We start from the raw sequence: 17196 nt of genomic DNA, 5'->3' as shown, positions 1-17196 counted from the left end.
TTTGATTCAATATTTCCTTTCTTTCTTTTGGATCCTCAATTATATTTACAATGTAATCATTTTGTTCAAGTTGTGTTTTATTTGATCTTCATCCCAATGTATTTGAATTAAGTTCCAAACAGCACTCCCTGTCTGTTGCATCTCTGCTTTGGGTCATAGGCTGCATTTACACAGGCAGCCCAATTCTGATTTTATTTCAGTAATTGGTCTTTTGACCAATCAGATCAACTCTGAAAAAGATCTGATGTGAAAAGATCTGCTGTGATTGGTCATGAGACCAATTTGTGGGAAAAAAGATCAGAATTGGGCTGCCTGTGTAAACGCAGCCATAGTGGCATATCTCTGAACAGATTATTCAGATGCATAAAAATCTCTTTCCCCAAGCTCACATCAGATGTTCTTGGCTCCTCCATGTCTCCATCTACTCTTTTTATAGTCCTTGATGTTGAGTAGACATTTTCAGTTCAAGACCAGGTGTAGACTCTTGACATTCTCTATGCAAGTCCATGATGTCATACACACTACAGACAGATAGACATTCCTTCCTTCCACTCCCTGGGGGCAGATTAGGATTGCTGATGGTCTGGATGTTCAGTTTCACCATTTAAAACGTTCCTATTATTATCTAACTTCTCTCAAACACACCACCGCTTTGTCAGCCATGTCATAGACTAATGTGGTCAATTATGAAAATAAATTTATTCTGGTTATTATGGAAAACTATTCAACACATTATTCCAAAGTATATCACTATATCTTTCCATATAGGCCTATAACTAGGAAATGACTTGGTCATGGTGAATACGTTTCAGGTGGGGAGAGGGGGGAGTAGTTGCTCAGAGGAATTAATTTCTCACTGAAGATGAAGGATTTCACCAACATTAACACAGACTCTATATTTATGAATAACTATTTTGTTTTTATTCTTATCTTTTTTTAGACGTATTACATTTTTCTCTCATTCACAATTTTTGCTTCGTTTTTTCAAGTTCATCTAACGGTTTTGCTACTGTAGCCTAATTGATTATTCCCTGCCATACATATATGTTCTGTTATGGTTGACACAGTGCGCTATGTCCTGTGTATGTTTTGTCACAGTACGCGTTGCTGTAAACAGTTTCTCGCGCTTTCCGCAGCCCGCGGGTGTTTTAAACAGTAGGCCGACTAAAACTGGGCAGAGCCAATTATCTAGGGAACTTGGACCAGCGCCGCAGCACAAACCTCTCTCTCGTCATTGCTCAGTGGCTCGGGGCGTGTTTTTTCTACTGTGGGTGTTCCCAAGCAGGACGTAGGCGGCTACGCTGCCCTGCATCAGTGATTGAGGCTCCAACGGTTCGTGGGAAAGCTGTACAGAGGGAATTGTATAGGCACCAGTCATCAGTCTACCTGGCCGCGCACCGATCCACTGAGACGTTAGTAAAGACATACTCTCGCCATCACCATGAAGAGGCCTTGTGAGGATAGTACTTCTGACAGCGACATGGATGAAACTATTGATGTCGGCAGTGAGAATAATTATTCTGGGTAAGTTCATAAAAATGATTTGGGTTAGGTTAGCCACATTTTCCGCGTGTGCGCCACATGGGAAACGTTGATGAAACGTTAAGTTGAGAAAAGTTTAGCAAAAGTGAAAACGTTTTATTCTGGTGTCAACCTTCAGGTGACAAGTGCAAATTCTCACCTTGATGTGTGGTTCGTGAACACATCCTGGCAATTTTGGAGAATTCTCTCCAATGTATTTTGAATATATAGGAGACTCTTGCTTGACCAGTGCAGGATACATGAGTGTTTTATGCATAAATTACACACAGTAAACTGTGTGGTTTTGGATAATTGCTCATTCGCAAAATAAAAATATTATTTTGAGTAAAACATATAGATTATGTTTGTCCCATGCAGGCACAGCAATGGATCATTTATTAGATGTGGCTCCCCAACAACAACAACCCAAGTCATGGCAAGAAAAAAACGAAGAGGGGTAATTATTTATTGAGTAGTTTATTACCATCATTGTTGTTATGTATTGCTTATTATTCATTACTGTATTATTTATTACTTATTATTTAAACATGTATTTAATTATTGTCACGTTATTGTTAACATTATTATTAGTATTATTATTAGGCCTTGAATTGTTATATTTTCAAGTATGCAATAATATAGTTGTCTATCCCAGATCATCGAGAAGAGAAGGAGGGATCGAATCAATAATAGTTTATCAGAGTTACGTCGACTTGTTCCAACTGCATTTGAAAAACAAGTGAGTTTAAATTATATCCGCTCTGATTTCTAAATGGAATTTACACAAAAGTTTAATTTTCATCAAAACAATAACAGATGAGGTCATTTTGTCTGTCTTTTATTCGTAAAAAGTTATGAGAGTTTTAAGCTTCATACATCCTGTTGCTCGTTGCAGGGTTCTGCCAAATTAGAGAAAGCAGAAATATTGCAGATGACAGTGGATCACCTTAAGATGCTGCAGACCACTGGCGGTAAAGGTAAGGAGTTCATTGGCTGCTTCTAACTGCTCTCTGCCATACTGTGTAGTGAAATCCTTGCAAGCAGACCCCTTTGACAAGATTAAAGGAGTGGAAATCAATGCTAATGGCAGGGTTGAACTCGTGGGAAAGCGATGCTGGGACAAAAGGAGCACTTGACCCTGCATTGTGTTTGCTTTCATAAATCCGTGGGAGGAGAGAAGGCTGCATTCACAGGCTGCCCTGTTGGTGGTTTGTTTGGAGTTTCCAGCGAGTGTAAAAACGGGTGCACTGGGGAGACAAAACAAACATACAATCATCCCAGCACAATCCCAGACTGTTAAGCTTATGCCTGGAGGCACAGCCGGAGCCCTAATGGTCAGCCTAGGGGACCAGTGTGTATCCATCCCTCACCATTTAGTCTTCAATCCCATCAGCAGCTGCTGGCTACATTACAGCTCGTTTGAGGGACCGGCAGTTTTTATAGTTGCTTGGCATTCATATTTTCACTGTCACTCCTCTGTCTGTTTGTCTCTCTAGGGTATTTTGATGCCCATTCCCTGGCTATGGACTTCATGAGCGTGGGCTTCAGGGAGTGTCTGACGGAGGTGGCCAGGTACCTGAGCTCTGTGGAGGGATTAGACAGCATTGACCCCCTGCGCGTGCGCCTGGTATCCCACCTCAGCACCTGCGCATCTCAGAGGGAGGCAGCTGCCATGACCTCATCCATGGCACACCACCAGCAGGTGCTCCCCCCTCACCACTGGGCCGCAGCCTTCCACCCCCTCCCCGCCGCCTTCCTCCAACAGAGTGGACTGCCCTCCTCAGACAGCGCCACCAGCAGACTGTCTGTGGAGGTGCCCCAGCGCGGCTCGGCCCTACTAACAGCCACCTTCGCCCACACTGACTCTTCTCACAGGGCGCCCTCTAATGGCAGTGTGGCACCCTGCGTCCCCCCACTCTCCACCTCCCTCCTGTCGCTCTCGGCCACCGTTCACGCGGCGGCCGCTGCTGCTGCGGCCCAGACTTTCCCCCTGTCCTTTCCCGGAGGATTCCCCATCTTCACACCTCACAGTGTGAGCAGCACAGCGTCTATGGTCGCTTCAGCTGTGTGCCCCTCCATTTCCACCACATCCACTTCACAGCAGAGCAGAGACCGAGAGGGCAGCAGCAAACCATACAGACCTTGGGGAACAGAAGTGGGAGCCTTTTAAGTGTTCGACTTTTACAAGGTCTCAGTGTGGCTGGAGGTCATCCACACTATACAGATAAAGGAACAATATTGTTTTATTAACTATGGCTTCTTTTGTGTCCATGGACTTTTATTTCCGACAGCTTATTTCATTTCTGGCTGTGTGCAAATTCAGAGCACATGCATGCAAGCTCTCTCATGGGAGAGAGAGAGAGAGAGAGAGAGAGAGAGAGAGAGAGAGAGAGAGAGAGAGAGAGAGANGAGAGAGAGAGAGAGAGAGAGAGAGAGAGAGAGAGAGAGAGAGAGAGAGAGAGAGAGGATAATTAGATCCACTTAAAATGTACTAATGTTTTATTTTTATTAAAGAACAGCACTCAAATTAGACCTCTCTAGACTCCATTTTCTCCCTCTTCAGTGTCAGTTTGTTTTCATAATTTTCTTCACTGTCACTATTGCTTTAGAGCATGTGTTTCCCCAACATTGGCTGTTTAATTCACATTGTTATGAGCAATATTTTCAGAATTTGAGAAATGGAAACGAGATCCAGCAGAAGTTTTGTTTTGCTTCGATCTCAACTCTTGGTGGAAAATAGTGTGATTAACAATCACAAAGCAGTGTCTTTAGTTTGGAGTTGCTCCAATCAATCAAATGAAGAACATTGGAGGAAGAACCAAATGTTTTGGAGATAATAAGGCAACACATGAATCAATGTAGTGTGTATCTAATCAAATCCATGAACTAACAAGTTTGTAAATATGTATGAATATTAGATGAACTAGAAGCTATATTGAAGGTAGAGGAAGACATATTTGGTATGATGCACTTCAATTTGCTGCTGGAAACACGACAGGAGCTTTTTTCTTTAGAAAGTACAAAAACAACACATCACATCACGGTTCCAACTGCAGTTCAATGATACTACTATAACTTGTCTTTTTATATAACCGGTTTCTATGCAAACAGCCCTCTATAGATGTCACTGATTAAACATTTTTTGGAATATTTGGCCACTCAGAGTATATTGTTCTTTGTTTCACCACAGATCAACGGAACCAGTGTGTGTGCCACTGCCAATACTATAGTACCATATTAAAAGCTATTTTACAAGTCACAAATTGAAGACCACAAAGTATATGTTCCGTCTTTTGGTGAGGGAAAATATTCATTTTTCCTGTTATTTGTTTTTGATACAAAACAAAACTCCCTAAGAGAGACACACATAAGTACAATTGCATAACTGGCACCGTCTGGCACTGTCTGGTAGCCTACACACAGAGTTGTAAATCAGTCACCAAAATGTCTCTAGCCTTTCCCATCAAAAACTCACCCTATTCTGTAATTATATCTACTACAGGGACCTATAGGCCTTGACGTTTAAAAATATATCAATTTCATGTGTCTATTGTGTCACTTTTAGACTGCACCTCTAGTTGATTGCATTGGTTGGCTTATGGCAATGCTTAATGGTATTCAAAGGGGGGGGAAAAGAATCTGTAAAGAGTCTGGTTCCGTTTCTCCCTTGGAGAAAGAACTTGTCAACGCGAATACAGGGTATCAACATCCCTGACAAACCGCTGGTTTGGAACAGAAGTATAAAGGCAAAACAACTTTGGTCACTCCTCCCAAGATGGATCTTTATGCTGGCCTAATCCACTCTCTTTATCCTGGGTCTGTTAGAAAGATTTACATTAGTAAATCACTGTCACACCATTCAATTCCTTAAAAGAAAAAGTTTCAGCATTTCCAAGTGAATGGGGATTACGACAAACAGCGCCTGCTGCCCACCGACAATCATGGGAACAGCGCTCGGTCATAAATCCGCGGGTTATATGCTTTGCTCCGGACTGGTTCTCACGCCGGGGCGAGCGCTTTGAAGTCCTGTCATAAATCAAAGGCGCACATGAACCACAGAAACGTCAAATGGCCGATGCTGTGGGCTAGCCTGGGCTGGTCTGCACACCTTTTAGTAGGCTTCATCATCATCGTTTAGAATGTATTAAATCTAATGTTTATCGATTCAATATCATTATAGTTATTTTGTGAAATTGTTTTAATCAGTTTAAGTTTAATCATCTCTGAGTTATCAATGTGACCTTTTTTGGAGACGTAGCCTAATAACAATATTTTTACCAGTTTATGCACCAAAAATAAAAATCACATTGATAACTCAACGGATTTCATGTTCTTACATAGATTTAAGACTGATTAAATATCTTCAAATGAAGCTGAGGTAAGGAGGCCTAAATACCTAACTTTGTACTTCAAACCTGAATTGCCAAACACTCAACAAAATGATCTAAGTCATACAATTGTTATTATCATTTTAAACATTTGTGATCAAATTGCAACAAGTGACTTTTCTTGAATTATTAAAATAGTTATTGTGATTATTTTCAGTGAGTTTTATCACACCATATAAAGTTACCAAGCAAAAAAACAATAACTAGACCAAGACTAAAGAAACCTAACCATTTTAAATTGGACACTACAGGTGACAAATAAGATGATTTAAATTACATAAAGTAGAAGATGGTTGATACGTTCAAGTGAGTGATTGCAGACACCCACGGCAATGTCGCCACCTTGTGATGAAATTATTTCAACCATTGGATACCCATTATCCAATCCATAGACAGGAATTTGGACCATAGAGAACCCAGATAATAAAATATATATATGACTAGGTTCTAAACAATTATTAAAGTTGTAGCCTCAGTATGTGGTCAGCCTTTTGCTCATAATGGGCGGATTCGATTATGCTGAACCGTGAGGCACCAGGCAAAGACCCGTTATGTCATAGGGCGAAACACGGTAGAGAGGAGCTCCCATTCAAATCGAACAGTAATCTATGCCGCTCGTTCATTTTGTCAACAAGACAGCATGGTGCATCGTCAGCATGGTGCATCGTCCATAAACATAGGCTACATCTCTTTTCCATAAAATACATGTTTGAATTGTCAAACTCGTTTTCATTGGGCAGGCAGATAAAGCTAAATAGCAATCCATTTTGCATGTGAAAACAGAATCTTACTCATTACTCCACATGCTCTTACGTCACTTTGTTTGTGCCGACTTCGCCATGAGCTTTGAACGGGGCACCTGGCTCACGCTTGGGAGTCAGACCGGTTCCAAAATAAATGCAATCAACTTTCACCCGGGCAAAACACTCTTACACGGGCACCCGGGTGAGGTTAATCGAAGCCCCTTAAAAATAACACAAGGGCTGATTTAGGATCAGTAAATCAGCGCTCAAAGCCATTCGACCAATGAGGAGCTTGCAGGAAATCACTCACCAATCAGAAGACTTGTGATCTTTGTTCTTCCGTGGTGATCTCGCAAACGAGGAAGTGTGGAGACCATACACTAGAGATTTATGTTTATTAAGAAGATATGTTTATGTTCCTGATTAATAAAGATTTGTTACGTTGTAGACTATTCTATTTTCATAAAACTATGCGCGCACACAACTATTTTGGTCAGGTTAAACATTACAACCAAGTGTTGCTCTGTTTGACGACGCAGTGACATAGTACAACTCACCAAACAACTTGAAAGGTTATGAAGACATTCAAGTTCCCAGCTCGACACGGCTATGCAGTGGAGATATCACCGTTTATTCCAACACGGTTGGCGTGTGCGACATCCCAGTATTATGGAATTGCAGGTGAATAAACGGTGTAGACTATTTAATAAATTAATCTCGTCACGACAAAATCGAGTAGCAGGGCTCGGGTAAACGTCACATTGTGATTGACGGGTTGAGAGTTTCGAGACTGCAAGAGTGTATTTATTGTGGGTCACTGTCGGCGATTACAATATGACAGCCATTGTTTTTAGCTAGGTGCCATAGTGTTGTCATGAAACCAAGAACTTGTTGCAAATTAATGCAATGCTTACTTGCATTTATTCTAATGAAGTGTGTGTGTGTGTGTTTTCAAGGATGTGGGACACTGCTTGTGCTGGAGCAGACCGAGACCGGGATCTCTCTTGTGAAAAGGTAATCAACTTTCCAACATTGAATTTCTCATACTGACACAGTTTGACAACAATGCATCACACATTCAACAGTCACTGAAACAACTACGCTGATGCATCCTCTCCCGGTATTGCTACCTCTGTCTCATGTAGTTTTGACTGGAATGATGGTCTGTTTGACGTGACGTGGAGTGAAAGTAATGAGCATATCCTGTTGACGGGAGGAGGAGACGGGTCTCTGCAGGTCTGGGACACAGCCAACCCCCAGCCCGGGCCACTGCAGGTGCTCAAAGAGCACACACAAGAGGTGGGCTTGTTACCTTGCATGAGCTTATCATCATATTACCAATGTAACTATTATAAGCATACAATTTTAGGGTTCCATTTTACAATACGTCATTGTAATACTGTTGTAAGTACAGTATAATTACTAAATGACAATGTTATCACTGTAGCCTACTGGTCCATGCATTATCATATGTGACACATTTGCTGCTAGTGTAGTTTTAGTTGATGGACTTCCTGTTCTCCCAGGTCTATTCTGTGGACTGGAGTCAGACCCGGGAGGAGAACCTGGTGGTGTCAGGCTCATGGGACCGCACAGCCAAAGTGGTGTGTTTCAAAATGGTGGTGGTAGTATTTGCATCACACACACACACACACACWCACACACACACACACACACACACACACACACACACACACACACACACACACACACACACACTGATATGAAAAATAGCATGGCTTTGTTTTATGAGTGGAGTTTTTGTTCCAACAGTGGGATCTCAGCCGTGGCGGCCAGTCGCTCTGCACCCTTCAGGGTCATGAAGGGGTCATCTACAGCACACTGTGGTCTCCTCACATCCCAGGGTGCTTTGCTTCAGCATCAGGTGAGTACAGTTACACTTCCCTTGGTCACTAATGCTTCGGATATTACATTAGTTAAAGTATAATTTAAATTCTCTAGGTTGATCGAGGTTTGTGACTTTTTCATCAACCTTGACTAACCTGTACCCGCGCACATTGACTCGGTACCGGTACCCCAAGTATATAGCCTCGTTATTTTATTGCTACATTTTATTACATTTTTATTATAGTTTATTTGGTAAATATTTTCTTAACACTATTTATTGAACTTCATTGTTGGTTAAAGGCTTGTAATAAGCATTTCACGGTAAGGTCTGCCTGTTGTATTCAGGGCGTGTGACAAATTAAAATTGATTCTATTTGTAATCAGGTTTTTAAAATCCAGCAATTGCTTGTAATGCCTTATCATAACCACATGGTGTCACTAAAGCTCTAGTTCTGATTCACTGGTCTGGCGCTCTGCCTCTGAAGCAGTGTACAACTGCTGTTAATCAGTTCAGATGTAGCCTTTCATAGTAAGTATTTTCTTATTGTTAAATTCTGAATTATAGAGTAGAATATAGTAACTTATGCTTCTAAAAGGTTAAGGCCTACATTCATTATTATTGCTGTTTATGTTATGCTAGAGGGCCAATCAAGCACTATCCACAGTTTCTGTGCTCCTTAAACATTCAAAGAAAATAGGTTTTGTATGTTACAACCTAACAAATTGACTTTAACAAAAGATCAATGGACTTAACCTGCATTTAGCATGAGCGCTTATCTCCATCAACTATCTGGATCATTTGACCTACAGTGCTCTTGTGCTGCTCGTGAACATGACATTGTTTCTATTAGAAAACAGATACATGTTCCTCTGTTCACAGACTGCTGCCACACTGTGATCTTATCTAAACATGAGCCGTTTGGCCTACAGCGTCCTCCCTCTCACAGTCAGTTTCCAGTCGCAGCACTCTAGGGCCGGGTGCTAACAGGGTTTGTCACCACCGATAAGTCTTGGGCACTGATGGGTATCAGAGCCTCTCTGTGGAGACCATATCAGAATTAACCAGGCTCTGTTTGCTCTGCCATAACTTTCTTTTATAAGTGGCTGTCTTGTCATAGCCTACAGTCTGTGTTCCAGTGTTCAGCCAGGGAAAGTTCAGTAGTCACAAGAGAAGATGTGAATCCATTGTACTATCCCAGCGTGCAAGAAATTGTCATGGGATGTCATAAGGACATTGTTTTTGGGTGTAAGGAACATCTACATTTTTTAAGTGTTCAAGTATTGCCCAAAATATGCTCACTGGGTTAAGTGGGTTCATGTATCAATAGTAACATTTTTCTGTGTGCGAAATTTAACATACAAAAGTTTATCGGTTTATGAATCTACTCTACTCTTTATGAATCTACTCTCTTTTTACAGATGTATCAGAAAAATGTAGTTTTATAAGGGAATGCTGTAGGCCTATTACTAGTCAGATACGTGTCAAAGATCATGAATAACAATGATTTGATAGAGGGGATAGTTACCTTTGTAAGAGTTGGGGGAATTATACTGAACAAAAATATAAATGCAACATGTAAAATGTTGGTCCCATGTTTCATGAGTTGAAATATAAGATCCCAGAAATGTTCCATACACACAAAAAGCTTTTCATACGCACATCCCTGTTAGTGAGCATTTCTCCTTTGCCAAGATAACCTGACAGGTATGGCATATCAAGAAGCGGATTAAACAGCATGATCATTACACAGGTGCACCTTGTGCTGGGGACAGAAGGCCACTCTAAAATGTGCACTTTTGTCGCACAACACAATGCAACAGATGTCTCATGTTTTGAGGGAGCATGCAATTGGCATGCTGACTGCAGGAATGTCCACCAGAGCTGTTGCCAGACAATTGAATGTTAGTTTCTCTACCGTAAGTCACCTCCAACGTCATTTTAGTGGATTTGGCAGTACTTTCCAACCGGCCTCACAACCGCAGACCATGTGTAACCATGCCAGCCAAGGACCTCCACATCCATCTTCTTCACCTGCGGGATTGTCTGAGACCAACCACCTGGACAGCTGATGAAACTCTGGGTTTGCACAACCAAATAATTTCTGCACAAACTGTCAGAAACTGTCTCAGGGAAGCACTTCTGCGTGCTCGTTGTCCTCACCAAGGATCTTGACCTTTCTGCAGTTCGGCATCATAACCGACTTCAGTGGGCAAATGCTCACCTTCGATGGCCACTGGCATTCTGGAGAAGTGTGCTCTTCACCGATGAATCTCGGTTTCAACTGTACCAGACAGATGGCAGACAGTGTGTATGGTGTCATGTGGGCGAGGGGTTTGCTGATGTCAACGTTGTGAACAGACTGCCCCATAGTGTTGGTGGGGTTATGGTATGGGCAGGCATAAGCAATGGACAATGAACACAATTGCATTTTATCGATGGAAATTTGAATGCACAGAGGTACCGTGACGAGATCCTGAAGCCAATTGTTGTGCCATTTATCCACCGCATCACCTCATGTTTCACTATGATAAGGCACAGCCCCGTGTCATAGCGATTTGTACACAATTCCTGGAAGCTGAAAATGTCCCAGTTCTTCCATGGCCTGCATACTCACCAGACATGTCACCCACTGAGCATGTTTGGGATGCTCTGGATCAACGTGTACGACAGCATGTTCCAGTTCCTGCCGATGTCCAGCAACTTGGCACAGCCATTGAAGAGGATTGGGACAACATTCCACAGGCCACAATCAACTCTATGCGAAGCACATGTGTTGTGCTGCATGAGGCAAATGGTGATCATACCAGATACTGACTGGTTTTCTGATCCACACCCCTACCTTTTTTTAAGGTATCTGTGACCAACAGATACATGTCTGTATTCCCAATCATGTGAAATCCATAGATTAGGGCTTAATGAATTCATATCAATTGATTGATTTCCTTATACGAACTGCAACTCAGTAAACATGTTGAAATTGTTGCATGTTGCGTTTTATATTTTTGTTCAGTGTATGTGAAGATTGACTGAAATCACATAATCGTATCTGTTCTGGTGATCGCCGCTGATTTGATATCAAAATATGATACATCTGGTCAAATGTACCAGATTTTTACCCCATGATGATGTTGCGTATTTCATCCTTAATATACGCTGGACATGATCCCCCAATGATCTGCCATGAAGGGGGCACAGTAGAACAATATAATAATTGTGAAGACAATGGTTTTAGTGTGTGAGACATTTTTTACCTAGCTTCAGGGGCTAGCCCCCTCACCCCACTACACACACACACACACACACACAGAGACTTCAGGGGCTAGCCCCCTCACCCCACTACACACACACACACAGACCCTGGTAGGCTATCTTATCCTTCGCTCTCTGCATCTCGCTCAGTAAGGCAGCCTACCCCGAGAGCCATTAGCTATGATCACACAGCGAAGTGTTGATGGAAGGTCCCCTTTTTCCTTTTAAAACCTTGACACTGAAGGTGTTACCAAGCAGGTAATGAGAAGTGGGTGAAAATCAATAGGAGGGCTGTGAGGCATGTACACAGATCCCACAGCACAGCACAGCTGTATTGGTCCATGGGAGCGAGAGGAGATGGAAGAGAGAGGTTTGCAGGATGCTGCCTCAGCAGGGGTACATGGTAATAGATGCGGCGTGAGTGAGATCTGGTGGTAACCCCACACCCGCAGAGGCCAGAACCTGAAGTTAGACACTTGATCTAGAACTGCGTATTGTCAAAGCTGCCTTACAGCTTTCCAAAATCTGGATTGGCTAGGTTTTTTAGGGATATATCAGTGCCATATAAATGGATGATTGCGTTTTCTATATTATATAAGCTGTGTTCCTTAAAAGCAGCCACACGTGGGTAAGTGATGTGCAGTTCACGAACAATTCGTTATTTTTGAATGACTCTTTTTACTCACTCGATAGTCATGACTAGTTTTTCTGAGTGACTCGTTATTTTTTGGGTTGTTTGTTTCACCTGCTGGCCGTAATGAATTCTACAGCAGGATTAATACAGTACGCGCTCTTCCGGTGACTATGGACATGTGTTCTGACCAACAACTGTCTGTCATGTGCTCACAGGCAAAATAGATCAGGCTGCAGGCAGCATATAAAGGAAAAAAATACATGTTTACAACTGATAATTGATCGAATGGTGCAAGATTGAATGCAATTCATTGATTATTGAATGTTATTATAAATACAGCTTTGTAGAACCAAAACGTACACAGCCTCTGCTCAACATCCCCGGGGGGGGGGGGTGCAATGCTGGCACTTGCTGATTAGTGCTTATCGGGAACTCCCATATTCTCTCTCTCGCTCCTCCAAGATGGGCCACGGCGACAAGCCCTGCCTGCTTGCAGCATCTTGGCAGGGATGAAGGAGAGCTTTACAGGCAAGTGGCTTTGTGAGGCTGCAATCTCCACCATGGATCCATTTCACTGTCATTKAAAATGTGAGTCGAGCCCTGAGCTGTCAAAGTTGCTATCAAACACCAGCATCTAGGTCATCCCAACCACTGAATATTGACTTAACTAATCGCTCAGAAACTCTTGAACAATTTTCATTCATCTCCTCCCCTTCGCCGTGATTCGCTTTCATAATTGGCAAAGGTTTTTGTCCCGCTCCATTCTGAAAAGCCATCAAGGAATTCATTTCTGCAGTGGTTTCAGTCAATAGGAGTGACAGTGGGAGTTAGTCTGTGAGTTGCTGCCTCTTCGTTAATGGGAACGTAAAGTGGACAGATTCATTTAGAATTCAAGGCACACTTGGCTACTACAGCATGGCTACCACAGTATACCACAGCGATATGGCATCCCATCTGGTTTGCGCTTAGTGGGGCTGTCATTTGTTTTTCAACAAGACAATGACCCAACACACCCCCAGGCTGTGTAAGGGCTATTTGACCAATAAGGAGACTGATGGAGTGCTGCGTCAGATAACCTGGCCTCCACAATCACCCAACCTCAACCCAATTGAGATGGTGTGGGATGAGTTGGACCACAAAGTGAACGAAAAGCAGCCAACAAGTGCTCAGCATATGTGGGAACACCTTCAAGACTGTTGGAAAAGCATTCCAGGTGAAGCTGGTTGAGAGAATGCCAAGAGTATGCAAAGCTGTCATGAAGGCAAAGGGTGGCTACTTTGAAGCCACACTTTTAACACTTTTTTGGTTACTACATGATTCCATATGTGTTATTTCATAGTTTTGATGTCTTCACTATTATTCTACAATTCTTTATTTACAATATAAAGAAAAACCCTTGAATGAGTAGGTGTGTCCAAACTTTTGACTGTGTGTGTGTGTGTGTGTGTGTGTGTGTGTGTGTGTGTGTGTGTGGTGTGTGTGTGTGTGTGTGTGTGTGTGTTGTGTGTGTGTGTGTGTGTGTGGTGTGTGTGTGTGTAGAGTGCATTCGGAAAGCATTCAGACCCCTTTCCCTTTTCCACATTTTGTTACATTACAGCCTTATTCTAATTTTTTTAATAATTTGTTTACAGAAATATCTTATTACATAAGTATTCAGACCCTTTGCGATGATTGTAGTCCACCTGTGGTCAATTCAATTGATTGGACATGATTTGGGAAGGCACACACCTGTCTATTTAAGGTCATTAAGGACAGTGCATGTCAAAGCAAAAATTAAGCCATTAAGCCAAAGACCTGAATATACAGTGGGGAGAACAAGTATTTGATACACTGACGATTTTGCAGGTTTTCCTACTTACAAAGCATGTAGAGGTCTGTAATTTTTATCATAGGTGCACTTCAACTGTGAGAGAAGGAATCTAAAACAAAAATCCAGAAAATCACATTGTATGATTTTTAAGTAATTAATTGGCATTTATTGCATGACATAAGTATTTGATACATCAGAAAAGCAGAACTTAATATTTGGTACAGAAACCTTAGTTTGCAATTACAGAGATCATACGTTTCCTGTAGTTCTTGACCAGGTTTGCACACACTGCAGCAGGGATTTTGGCCCACTCCTCCATACAGACCTTCTCCAGATCCTTCAGGTTTCGGGGCTGTCGCTGGGCAATACGGACTTTCGGCTCCCTCCAAAGGGAGGGTTTTCAAAGGGTTTTCTATTGGGTTCAGGTCTGGAGACTGGCTAGGCCACCCAGGACCTTGAGATGCTTCTTACGGAGCCACTCCTTAGTTGCCCTGGCTGTGTGTTTCGGGTCGGTGTCATGCTGGAAGACCCAGCCACGACCCATCTTCAATGCTCTTACTGAGGGAAGGAGGTTGTTGTCAAGATCTCGCGATACATGGCCCCATCCATCCTCTCCTCAATACGTGCAGTCGTCCTGTCCCCTTTGCAGAAAGAAAACATCCCCAAAGAATGATGTTTCCACCTCCATGCTTCACGGTTGGAGGTGGTGTTCTTGGGGTTGTACTCATCCTCTTCTTCCTCCAAACACGGCGAGTGGAGTTTAGACCAAAAAGCTCTATTTTTTGTCTCATCAGACACATGACCTTCTCCCATCCTCCTCTGGATCATCCAGATGGTCATTGGCAAACATTCAGACGGGCCTGGACATGCGCTGGCTTGAGCAGGGGGACCTTGCGTGCGCTGCAGGATTTTAATCCATGACGGCGTAGTGTGTTACTAATGGTTTCTTTGAGACTGTGGTCCAGCTCTCTTCAGGTCATTGACCAGGTCCTGCCGTGTAGTTCTGGGCTGATCCCTCACATTCCTCATGATCATTGATGCCCCACGAGGTGAGATCTTGCATGGAGCCCCAGACCGAGGGTGATTGACCGTCATCTTGAACTTCTTCCATTTTCTAATAATTGTGCCAACAGTTGTTGCCTTCTCACCAAGCTGCTTGCCTATTGTCCTGTAGCCCATCCAGCCTTGTACAGGTCTACAATTTATCCCTGATGTCCTTACACAGCTCTCTGGTCTTGGCCATTGTGGAGAGGTTGGAGTCTGTTTGATTGAGTGTGTGGACAGGTGCTTTTATATACAGGTAACGAGTTCAAACAGGTGCAGTTAATACAGGTAATGAGTGGAGAACAGGAGGCTTCTTAAAGAAAAACTAACAGGTCTGTGAGAGCCGGAATTCTTACTGTGTGGTAGGTGATCAAATACTTATGTCATGCAATAAAATGCAAATTAATTACTTAAAAATCATACAATGTGATTTTCTGGATTTTTGTTTTAGATTCCGTCTCTCACAGTTGAAGTGTACCTATGATAAAAATGACAGACCTCTACATGCTTTGTAAGTAGGAAAACCTGCAAAATCGGCAGTGTATCAAATACTTGTTCTCCCCACTGTAGCTGTGCAGCGACACTCCCCATCCAACCTGAAAGAGCTTGAGAGGATCTGCAGAGAAGAATGGGAGAAACTCCCCACATCCATGTGTGCCAAGCTTGTAATGTCATACCCAAGAAGACTCGAGGCTGTAATCTCTGCTAAAAGGTGCTTCAACAAAGTACTGAGTAAAGGGTCTGAATACTTATGTAAATGTGATATTTCAGTTTTTTATGTTCAATACATTTGTAACAAAATGTGGGGAAAGTCGAGGGGTCTGAACACTTTCCAAATGCACTGTATATAAGATACCACAGTTGAAAGTGCATATCAGAGCAAAAACCAAGCCGTGAGGTCGAAGGAATATCCGTAGAGCTCCGAGACAAGATTGTGTCGAGGCACAGATCTGGGGAAGGGTACCAAAAAATGTGTGCAGCATTGAAGGTCCCCAAAAACACAGTGGCCTCCGTGGATTTCACATGACTGGGCAGGGGCGCAGCTATGGTTGGGCCTGGAAGGGCGTAGCCCACCCACTTCAGGGCCACCCACAGGGGAGCAAGGCACAGCCTATCAGAATGGCTTATGCTAGTGAAATTAACATTAAATTCTCTGGCAAATGCTCTGGTGGACGTTCCTGCAGTCAGCATGCAAATTGCACGCTCCCTCAAAACTTGAGACATCTGAGGCATTGTGTTGTGTGACAAAACTGCACATTTTAGAGTGGCATTTTATTGTCCCCAACACAAGGTGCACCTGTGTAATGAGCATGCTGTTTGATCAGTTCTTGATATGCCACACCTGTCAGGTGGATGGATTATCTTGGCAAAGGACAAATGCTCACTAACAGGGGTGTAAACAAATTTGTGTGCAAAATTTGAGAGAAATAAGCTTTTTGTGCATATGGAACATTTCTGTGATCTTTTATTTCAGCTCATGAAACATGGGACCAACACTTTACATGTTTGTCTGTTTGCAGCAAAACACTTCCACTAATTAACCTCATTGATCTGGGGTCATCCACTTGGAAGAGCAACTCATTGCATTGTAAAGCAGTGTGAGCCGGTCACAAGGCATTGCCTTAACTTCTTTGGCTATCTTCTGTGAAGTCCATCTAATTCTGTGAAGTCCATCTAAATTCGGAAAAAGTCATCCAAATCTAAATTTTGGTGAAATACATGCATACTGAGCTTTATTCCCTCTGTCCTAGTCTGCATCACAGCATTACGATAAACCACATTCTGTAGCTCTCAATGTCATGGAACACTGGTCACTTAATGTTTACAAACTGTTTTACCCACTTCAATGTATATACTGTATTCTAGTCAAGGCCTATCCTATTTAACTATTGCTGTACATATACCATTCCATCCTACGTTCTACAGATATACCAAACTGAACAAAAATATGAACGGCC

General features: G+C 42.5%; 2 protein-coding genes across 2 annotated transcripts in view; both read left to right on the top strand.

Moving 5' to 3' along the window:
• The first annotated feature begins 1102 nt into the window (after positions 1-1102).
• Positions 1103-4671, top strand: LOC111973599 (hairy/enhancer-of-split related with YRPW motif protein 2-like). The gene is made up of 5 exons (XM_024000980.2): positions 1103-1524; positions 1900-1978; positions 2177-2260; positions 2417-2498; positions 3018-4671. The coding sequence occupies exons 1-5, from the start codon at positions 1442-1444 to the stop codon at positions 3689-3691; spliced, it is 1002 nt and encodes a 333-aa protein (XP_023856748.1). The 5' UTR covers positions 1103-1441; the 3' UTR covers positions 3692-4671.
• Positions 4672-6971: 2300 nt separating this feature from the next.
• Positions 6972-17196, top strand: part of pex7 (peroxisomal biogenesis factor 7) — a 40589-nt gene continuing 30364 nt past the window's right edge. Inside the window, exons 1-5 of the mRNA XM_024000142.2 lie at positions 6972-7333; positions 7609-7666; positions 7798-7951; positions 8179-8256; positions 8426-8537. Coding sequence (XP_023855910.1) covers positions 7228-7333; positions 7609-7666; positions 7798-7951; positions 8179-8256; positions 8426-8537 — 508 coding nt within the window. The 5' untranslated portion in view covers positions 6972-7227. The remainder of the gene's footprint in view (positions 7334-7608; positions 7667-7797; positions 7952-8178; positions 8257-8425; positions 8538-17196) is intronic.

The sequence above is a fragment of the Salvelinus sp. IW2-2015 genome, linkage group LG14 (assembly GCF_002910315.2).
Source record: "Salvelinus sp. IW2-2015 linkage group LG14, ASM291031v2, whole genome shotgun sequence".
NCBI classification, from domain to species: Eukaryota; Metazoa; Chordata; class Actinopteri; order Salmoniformes; family Salmonidae; genus Salvelinus; species Salvelinus sp. IW2-2015.
The sequence above is the reverse complement of the archived record's forward strand: the minus strand, read 5'-3'. Positions and strand labels throughout refer to the sequence as shown.

What these genes read in the sequence shown, in the direction of transcription:
- LOC111973599 (XM_024000980.2), top strand. Translation starts at nt 1,442, where the DNA reads ATGAAGAGGCCTTGTGAGGATAGTACTTCTGACAGCGACATGGATGAA. An exon ending in CAAGAAAAAAACGAAGAGGG is followed by an intron (nt 1,979 to 2,176) that starts GTAATTATTTAT and finishes TGTCTATCCCAG; the next exon opens with ATCATCGAGAAGAGAAGGAG. An exon ending in GCAGACCACTGGCGGTAAAG is followed by an intron (nt 2,499 to 3,017) that starts GTAAGGAGTTCA and finishes TTGTCTCTCTAG; the next exon opens with GGTATTTTGATGCCCATTCC.